This window comes from Saccostrea cucullata, unplaced genomic scaffold (assembly GCF_032062105.1).
Source record: "Saccostrea cucullata isolate Sc308-1 unplaced genomic scaffold, CSIRO_AGI_Scuc_v1 ctg18989, whole genome shotgun sequence".
NCBI classification, from domain to species: Eukaryota; Metazoa; Mollusca; class Bivalvia; order Ostreida; family Ostreidae; genus Saccostrea; species Saccostrea cuccullata.
Genome location: NW_026924094.1, coordinates 1 through 10,175, shown reverse-complemented (window position 1 = coordinate 10,175; position 10,175 = coordinate 1). Strand labels below are relative to the sequence as shown.

At 34.2% G+C, this 10,175-nt stretch overlaps 1 protein-coding gene across 1 annotated transcript; it reads right to left on the bottom strand.

The window, feature by feature from the left end:
- Positions 1-841: 841 nt before the first annotated feature.
- LOC134265687 (uncharacterized) lies at positions 842-8,687 on the bottom strand. The gene is made up of 4 exons (XM_062747906.1): positions 8,304-8,687; positions 7,407-7,608; positions 5,742-7,170; positions 842-2,958 (listed from the first exon to the last, which is right to left on the bottom strand). The coding sequence occupies exons 1-4, from the start codon at positions 8,685-8,687 to the stop codon at positions 1,197-1,199; spliced, it is 3,777 nt and encodes a 1,258-aa protein (XP_062603890.1). The 3' UTR covers positions 842-1,196.
- Positions 8,688-10,175: the final 1,488 nt, after the last annotated feature.

Below are 10,175 nucleotides of genomic sequence, written 5' to 3'. Positions count from 1 at the left end.
GACACATCTGTTTCACACTTGAATATTTTAATTGAGAAAAAGTTAAACGTAACAAAGCTTTACGACAAAAGTGATGACTACAACTTTTCAATCGTCAACTTCCCTCACCTATGCAGCAATATACCCTTATCAAATGCATAAGGGGTTTATATCTCAGTTGATTTGATACACAACAACATGCTCTACGTATAACCAATTTCTAAAACGAGGTAATCTATTGACAAACAAGTTGATGTAAGAAGAATATAAGTCTCGTTTAAAGTCATCATATCGTAAGTTCTAGAACATGTTTTGCTTCAGAAATCATTTCACGTTCATTCATGAAACACCGGGTATATGGAGATGACGAACAGTATTCAAGTTCAAAAGTCCATTAAACAATTCAAAATTGGATTACAGCAAACACGGACCTCCAAAGCATCAGAGGTGGGATCAGGTACCATGGAGGGATGAACATTAGTTTAAAATATATTTTATTCATTAAGAAATGGATTGAACAGCAGGCATAAATGCCTATAATCGTTCTTTCCATAAGATGAACATTCCCTGCCAACCGGTCACATCCGCCGTGTACTCCTTGTCATGATTTCATTATAGTTTTGTCTCTTTTGTCTCTGAGAAGTTCTGTAATGTTAATATTATTAATGCTTTAAATGTAAAATGATTTAATGCCAAATTTTAAAATATTATTTGAATCCACACTTTTGAAAAGTTATGTCCCATGACCGCCATCTTTTGGGAAAAAACCATAGAATCCTTACAGTATCCTTTGTAGTGTTCTGCTTTTTTACTTTGTCATCTGACAAAAAAAATGTTAAGCCCCAATCTGGGGCTACACATCTATTGAGTGAAAAAAAATTAACAAAGTGGATTTCTCAGAGCACGCCCAAATGTTTGGTAGCATAAAGAGTAGAAATATCATTTCTTTTCCTTTTGACCTTTTGGATGACCCCGCAAAGGGACACAACTTCTGCAAAGTGTGGATTATACTATTGCGGTGTTATTCTGATTTAAGAATTTTTATATTGCATGATTTCAGAAAAAAGTTGACACAGTACCATTTTCATTAACACATTCATTTGTTAAAAAGTTACACATTGGATCTCGTGGAACTCCCTTTTAACATCCAACATCTTGTCATTATCATATAAATAAAAAGTATATGTTCATTCTACAGGATAGTGCATCTCTGTATCCTAAACTGTGAGCGGGTTACCCAACTCTTCCTTAATCCTTTCCTTAAAAACTCGATTGCAATTTATATTATTTTGTTTCCACTGAACTTGATCACCTATTCTGAATTTTGTATGAAGCAGTCGCGGTACATCTGCGAATGAAACGTCCCCTACTGATACAAAAATAATATCATCAATCAAATCTCCCTGTAACCATAAAGCCACTGTGATCAAATAATGTACGGGAGGGTACGACTTTAAATTTTTTGTTACCACTAAAATGATTTTTCTGCTTTTCTCCATGACGTCCAGCATAGTTTCTAAAGTACTTGCATTTCCCAATGTGTCACGTTCCTGATAATAAATTTTATATTCACCATGGTGATCATCGTCTTCGGTTTCCCTATCAATGTCTGGGAGAAAATTTGTTTTGATCCATTTCTTATCCTCATCGGATGATTCTGAGTAAATAAGGCAAGCATCATATTCTTTATTCCTAATCTCTTCGTAGCCTCCATGTTTCCTTGCGAACCATTTTTTCATACGATACCGTAGAAACATAATATTAAATCGATTTTGATATATTATGTAAGCACTTATAATACTTACTACTAATGCACCACAAGAAATTCCTACAGCTACTGAAACGGACACAAGAGAACATTCAATTTTGGTGTCATCAAAAGAATTCAGCGATTTGCCTTTCCATTCAGCAGGGGAATTACATTTATATTTTTGAAAGTTTGTCACATTTGTTTTTGTGTTTTTGATCCACCTCCGAAACCAACGCAAATCACAAGTGCACGCAAAGGGATTGTTTGTAATGTTTACAGACTCTAATGATCCTAAATTCTTCATATTCCCTTCGTTGATGATTGTAATCATATTATTTGACAAATCCAAAGAAGAAAGAGAAATAGAATTGGAGAAAAGACTCGCTCCCCATCCAGATATCCAGTTATCTTGAAGAAGCAAGGTATGGAGATTCCTCGTGTCTCTGAAGATGTTAGAGGGAAAGGAATGGATCTGATTGCTTGATATATCAAGAAATTCAAGCTTCTCCAATCCAAAAAATAAATTTCCTCCGAAATCATTTAGTAAATATTTTCCAAGCTGATTTCCACGAAGATGTAAGGTCTGCAGCGATTTCAGATTTGAAAACAGAGTTGAAGGAAGAGAGGAACAACCATTATCAGCTAAATTTAAATATTTCAATGACGTCATCGAGGCAAATGTTTTGGTTGAGTTTTGTATCGTTTTCAATTTGTTTTGTTGAAGTTCCAATTGAATTAGACGGATGAACGGAGCAAATAATCGGCTAGGTAGAGTATTAATGCGGTTTCCATACAGCTGCAGTTCTTCCAATTTGTTGAGACCTAAAAAGGCTTCTCCAAACAGTGTAAGAATTTTATTGTTCCCTAAATGAAGACGTCTTAAAGATCTTAAATCTGAGAAAGAATTATTTCTTAAAACATTGACTTGATTTCCAGACATATAAAGATATAACAAATTCTTAGGTATATTCTTAGGTACCGATTGTACATAATTATTGCTCAGTTGAAGATTGTTAAGGTTTTTGAGTCCAATGAAGGCGTTTTCATGAATATAACGAATTCCACAATTACTCAGATCTAAAATGTTTAATTTTGTCAGCGTTTTAAATCCTTCAGATGGAATATTATTAATTTCGTTAAAACTCATATCTAGAGTTGACAAGTTCACAGCGTCCAGCACCTTCAGAGAGAGAGATGGAATGAGTCCGTTTAACTGTACACTTGAGATGCTAAGAGAAGACAAGGGAGTATTCAGTTCAGTGTCTGTTAATGGATTCCAACCAATTGTAAGAGACTGTAGGTTTGACAAAGGTAATAAACTTTCATTTGAAATTTTTGATAAATTATTTCGGGCTAGTTTAAGTGTACGTACTTTACCATGTTTAAGACCTATAAAGGCGTCTTTGGACAATTCCTGTATTTTGTTGTTGCTCATTCCGATTGTTGTCAAATTGGACATGGTCGCAAACTCACTTGGGAAAGTACAGTTCTGTATTTTATTTCCCTCCAATACTATATTATTAAGACCACTTAGGCCTTGTAAGTTTGGTATTGTGGTTAGATGATTACTTCCCAAATGTAAAAACTTTAAAGAAGTGCCACGAAATGTGTTAGGATGCATATTAACTAATTTGTTATTTGTCAACGTCGTATTAACAAGTACCGATAGATTGTAGAATGCACTTTCGCCAGTCACGTTTATCTTATTATTTTCCAGTCGAATTGTCTGAATATTTGGAATGCAGGCACCCGTGAACGTGTCGGACAAAATTGATTCGATTTTGTTATTCTGTAACTGTAATTCCACAAGGTTTTTTAAGACACAGAAGTCACTCTTTATGATATTTTGAATACATTTATGACCAAGAAGCAGATTTTTTGTGGAGGGAGGTAGATTTTTCGGAATTCGTTCAAGTTTTTCCCACTGCAATTGACAACATCTTTGTGACAAGAACAAGGTGCGGGACACCGCTTTCCTGTTACGAGAAGCAGGTGTCCTAAAGAGATGCATGCGTATAATAGTCTTCTGCACATGCTGGGAAACCCTGGTAAAAAAGGAAATTGACGTAAAAACTGCTCTATCTTAGGATAATTTAGGGAGCTTACCACAGCTCATGTTATTTCTGTTGTGCTGTATATATGTGCCCACTATAAATAAAATTTACTTGACTTGAGTATGTAAATACTTCTTACATTGTGAAATAGAAAAAAAAAGTTTCTATACGCTTACCTTTAAAGCGTATAACTCAGACCGATTTAATCCACAACCAATAAGACGTTTTAGCAACATGCATACCGTGAAAGAAGATGACATAGAAGCGGGTCGAATTTTATTCATGAATGTTTTGCTTGCAGAGTTAATTGGGTATTTAAAATTTCAACTTGATTTACCTGAATGTCGGGATTTTTAAAGTACAAGACATATTACACGTTTCAGTCATACGAGAATGAACAACTGTAACGCATTATTGAAGTATAATGAAGTTTCGTACATCTTCATAATTATTTTTGGAAGTGAATAATTCATTAGCACTGATTACAACAGCACTGATGATAGTATTTGAACTACCATTTTATACTATCCAGTAGAAATCCATCACAAACATGGCTTTCATAGAGGTGTTAAGTCCAAGTCTGTAGTAAAGCCTTGTCCCCAATCATGACAAATTCATAGAAATAGTAGATATAAAATGTAAAATAAATGGATAAAAATTGAATAGATGGTAGATCTTTGTAACCTTAAAGCCAACCCTTTTTTCTTTTCCAGCAGAAGATATTCATTTTATATTGATAAATAAATAATATTTTTTCGAATTCCAAAATTAGCGAACATGCCAATACACAAATAATTACGCTTTTTATTATACTTCTGAAAATTCCTAAGCTATTTTTCAATTTAAATAAGTGATATTCAAAATATCTTTAAGCAATTCATAAAAGTGAAAAAAAAACTTTACCCTTAAGACTGTTTCCTTTTACATAAGTTTGTTCTAGATAGATAAAAAGGTAGAATTAGAAAAGTGCAGATAAGCGCAGTCGTCACTTTATCTTGACTATAATAGTAGGTAAAAATGAGAGTTTTCAGGATGGTGAATAGCCAAGACATCTACTTAGAAATAAAAAAAAATTGTTGTATTTGCATAACAATTCATTTTGATACCAGATAACATAAACTGTGTCATATTTTAAGTAAGCCATGTAAAAGTACATGTAATTTCGGGAATTTGATTTAAATATTTTTAGATCAAGTATTTACATCAATAGCCTTTTGTAGTTATTTTTTACACCGTCACAAGCTACGGGATTTTATTTGTACAAACAATCACAAACAAAACCCATGCCCTGTGATGGTGAATAATGCATGTTAGTACATGTAACAAATTGACAATCAAAATAAACGTCAGCTGCTCCCACAAGGCTAACCTTGCTTACAGCATATGTGTTATATTACTTGAAGTGTAGTCTGTCAAATAATGAGTGGAGATTAAACTACATATACCTGTGACAAGATCTTTCTAATTATACAAACATTTTTATCCTATAACCTTGACCTTGAAGTTTGACCTACTTTTCAAAAATATTATCTTTCCTTATAACTTCTGATTAAGAAAGATAGGGCTTTCATATTTGACATGTGCATTACCTGTAACAAGATGTTTTGAGCCCCTTGACCTTCATGTTTGACCTAATTTCAAAAATTTTAACTTTGGTGATTACTTTTGAATGACATATGATAGGGCGGTTATGTTTGACACAATATGCCATAATTGACATCATCCCATCCACTTAAACATCGAAATCGGGGGACCACCATCCTTTGAATTTGTAATGAAAAAAGCCGATGTCATTTCTGTACATGAATGGTGATGCTATAAATAAACAATACTGTGTATTTGTAGGGTGTAAGAATTGTAAATTATTTTATCATTTCAATTGTCTAACGAAGAGTTAAGCTTCTATATATATAGCTGTTATCAAATAGTAAGTCTTAATTCATTGAACAAGTCAATGCATCTCAAATTCATTATTTTTCATGGGGATGCCCAGCTTTACTTTCATTGTTACTTTGAAGGCACTTTCGCAATTTGTATCATTTTCTTTCCATTCAATGTGATCACCTATCTTGAATTTTGTATGCAGCAGTCGAGGTACATCTGCAAATGAAATTTCCCCTACCGTAACAATAATAATGTCACTAAGTGTATCCGCTCGTAATGTCAGAGCCTCTGAGATCAGAAACTGTCCAGGAGGATACGACTTTAAATGCTTTGTTACCACTAAAATGATTTTCCTGCTCTTTTCCATGATATCCATCATTGTTTCTAAGGTCCGAAAATTCGCCATTGTGTCACGTTCATGATAATAAATTTTGTATGCACCATGATAATCATCGTCTGAGGTTCCTAAATCAAAGTCTGGCATAAAATATTTTTCGATCCATTCTTGATCCTCGGATGTTTCCCAATAAATAAGGCAAGCATCAAATTCCTCATTTCTAATCTCTTCATAGTCTCCATGCTTCCTGAAAATCTGCCTTTTCATCCTATACCATTGATATATCATATGGAAGCGACGTTGATAGATAATAAAAGCAATAACTAAACTTCCACCAAGAACTCCGAAAGCTATTCCTACAGCTGCTGAAAGGGACACAAGAGAACATTCAATTTTGGTGTCATCAAAAGAAATCAGCAATTTGCCTTTCCATTCAGCAGGGGAATTACATTCATATTTTTGAAGGTTTATCACTTTTGTTTTTGTGTTTTTGATCCATCTCCGAAACCAACGCAAATCACAGGTGCAAGCAAAGGGATTGTTTGTAAAGTTGACAGTCTTTAATGATCCTAAATTCTTCATATTCCCTTCGTTGATGATTGTAATCATATTATTTGACAAATCCAAAGAAGAAAGAGAAATAGAATGGGAGAAAAGGTTCACTCCCCATCCAGATATCCAGTTATCCTGTAGAAGCAAGAAATTGAGACTCTTCGTGTCTCTGAATATGTTATAAGGAAAGGAATGGATCTGATTGCTTGATATATCAAGAAATTCAAGCTTCTCCAATCCCAAAAATAAATTTCCTCCGAAATCATTCAGTAAATATTTTCCAAGCTTGTTTCCACTCAGCTCTAGCTTCTGTAACGATTTCAGATTTGAGAACAGTGTAGAGGGAAGAGACGAACAGCCATTGTCAGCTAAATTTAAATATTTCAATGACGTCATTGATGCAAAGGTTTTGGTGGAGTTTTGTATTGTTTTCAATTTGTTTTGTTGAAGTTCCAACCTTATGAGACGATTAAATGGCGCAAATAAACGGCTAGGTAGCGTGTTAATGCGGTTTCTATGCAGCTGTAGTTCTTCCAATTTGCCGAGACCTAAAAAAGCTCCTTCAAACAGTGTCAGAATTTTATTGTTTCCTAAATGGAGGCGTCTTAAAGATCCTAAATAATTGTATTGAAAGGTAAATTAGAAAAGCATTACTGTCTATAATTCATAACATTCTCCGGCCCACAAAGTTTAAAATAAGAAAGTCTTTGGACTGAAAAAATAAGAAGCGGTTTAGCTAAAAAATGCATTGATTTCTTTTTAAAAAGTTATTCACAATATCATATCAAAATTAGATTATTTCACTTAGAATGGCTGGAAATCTGTTTAATGGCTTTCAGTTTTGCCTCACGATCCTTTGTAGGTATTGAAGGTTCGTTATCGTCCCCAGAATTTAATTCTAATGGATACAGTTTCGTAATTGGCCTAGAAGTTATACCATTTTTGGTCTTTAATAACGCAGATCTTATAAGTCCATCTTGGCCGGAAATAAGCTCCTCAATCTTTGCCAGTTTCCACAAATTTCTGGGGTTAAATTCATCAAAAAGTGTTCGCTGTGAAAAGCGCACAATAGGTCAGAGAGAGGATCTCCTAACAAACGGAAGATTGTTTATTTTTAAATGCCCTTGAAAAGATATACAATGTATCATTCAGTATAAAAATCGTCCAGTTTGCAAATTGTTAAGGTAGGACTAATTAAGGTTTAGTGCGCAGATTTCCGTGGCGAGCATTTCGGAAGCCCACGCCAATAAAGCAAAGCCTATTTTTGTATTAAGAACACACGATGCAAAGAAGTTTTTATCAAAATTTAAAACAACTTAAGTCATGTTTATATAAGTAAAATGATCGAATAAGTTTTACAGCATACATATTGTAGCTTTTTGAAGTGAAAAAAAATTGTATACGATATGTATACGATATATTTGATATGTAAATCAATAAAGATGTTTGCAGGAAGGCATAATTTTGAATAGTAAGAAAACGTTTACCATTTTTTGATATTTTTTTTGCATTGTATGCAACCAAAATAGTTAAAAAAAAAAATAAATAAATAAATGCATATTAAATAAATAAATAAATGCATGATGTCTCCGGTCTGGATATTTTGTTTGCTTTTTTCATGGCTGCGATGATATTCTCTTAAGGATGTTAAGTATTCCTTTCTCCAGCGTTGCCAAAAGTGTTGAATGGCTTTTTGTTGAATGTTGTAAGTTTCGTTCGCAGATACGTGGTTCAAATCAGTTGTTACGTTTTCTTCATTGGAACTCCCAGGATAAGGGAATGACTTGATTTTCCTTCCATACAGTAGATGAGAGGGTGTTAGGGGATCTTCGTCCAATGGGACGGCTGATGCATAGGTCAGAGGACGGTCATTCAGAATGCGCTCAATTTCTACGATGATTGTGTTCAGGACATCTAAATTTACAAAGGATCTTCCTAGTACTTTCCTTAGGCAGTTCTTTGTAAGTCCTATTAGTCGTTCCCAGAAGCCGCCGTACCAGGGTGCTCTCTTAGGTATGAATTTCCATCTTGTACTATTGGTGTTTAAGGTTTCTTGAAGACTGTGTGAAGATGTTAACTTTTTGATTTCCCTAGAAGAAGCAACATAGGTGGTTGCGTTGTCCGATATCATAATTAGCCGGGCTTATTGCTCAAAGAGCAATTGCCGGCTTATGTGATCCTGTTCAAGACAGGATGATAACCCCATAGTCGCCATTTTAAAGTTACGTGCAAAAATATAATTCTTACTCTCAACCGCTTTTGAGATAATACAAACACTAAATAAAGCAACAAAAATAAAACGAAGTTTTATCTATATAAATTAAACATTATTAGTAATGACTTTGAAAACTTCATAAGTCAAAGAACACAGGTTATTAGCGTAAGGATTTTTGATAATCAGTGTTACCGTAGTTCTCTACACATACGAGGTAAAGCAGGAGAGGGAACCAGACTGGCCTGTTTGTTTACATTCAGCTGCGGTACCAGATTAATTCTGATTCTGACAAAATCGGACCGTGGTACTGTACAGCAGGAAATTAACTCGCGGAGTTAATTTTCGCTATATTCGCGGAAACTAAAATTCCGCGAATTCAACATACAGTGAATAATTATTAAATAGTTTTATAAGGATAAATTGAAATTTTATTATTTTCTGTGATTAGATGTAGACTGTCGTTATAATTATTCGAGTGTCTGGATCAATTACAAACACTTAGTTGTTGCTGTTTTTAAAGCTTATTTATTGTTTAATTCATTTCTATAGCTAACGATTAATTTTGCCATCTAGTAGACGTGCGATGTAATTATTTCACTCGGTCATTACCTTTAATCAAAGCATTAACTTAATAAACAGGGTAACGACAGTATTAGGATTGAAAAACTCACTGTCAGTGTCTTATCATTTATATTGATAGTTTTAAAATAATTTTTTCATCAGAATATAAACGTGATTCATGTAAGAAATCCAATCTACTCTGTAAATAAGCCCGGCTCTCTGTACTTCTGAGTACTTTGATTTTTGGTAGTGATTTCCTGCTGGAAAATCTTCGAAAGGCTAAAATGAATTGTTCTTCAGTGAGGTCCGTTACCAATTCCAGGTGTACAGCTTTTGTACTAGCACAAGTGAAAAGACATATGTATACTTTGCCTTCATGTCCATTCTTTTTTTGTACCTTCAGGGCACCAGTAAAATCCACACCAGTTACAGTAAAAGGAGGTTCTTCTCTCAATCTGTCTTTAGGTAACGGTGGTGCTTCTGGAATGGGATAAGGTTTTCCCGTGATTTTTCTACATGTAATGCATTTTCGCAATACAGATTTTACACTCTGGCGAATTCTTTGTATCCAGTAATTCTGTCTCAACAACGTGACTGTACTATTGACTCCTGAGTGCAAATTTCTTCTATGTGCATCTAAAACAATCAAAGTGGTCAGTGGATCTTTGGATGCTAGGAGTATTGGATGCTTTGCTGTTTTGCTGATTGATGTATTGTGTATTCTCCCTCCACATCGGATCAGTTCCTCATTGTCTAGGTATAATTTCAGCTGTTTTGATAGAAAATGTTTAGATTTTCCATCTTTTTGTAATTCTGCAAAAATATCTGGATAGTTTTCTTGTT

Coding starts and splice junctions, on each gene's coding strand:
- LOC134265687 (XM_062747906.1), bottom strand. CDS start 8,687: ATGATATCGGACAACGCAACCACCTATGTTGCTTCTTCTAGGGAAATC. Junction 7,609..8,303: donor GGAGTTCCAATGAAGAAAAC/GTAACAACTGAT, acceptor CGCTTTTCACAG/CGAACACTTTTTGATGAATT. Junction 2,959..5,741: donor AAAAATAATGAATTTGAGAT/GCATTGACTTGT, acceptor GTCTTCTCTTAG/CATCTCAAGTGTACAGTTAA.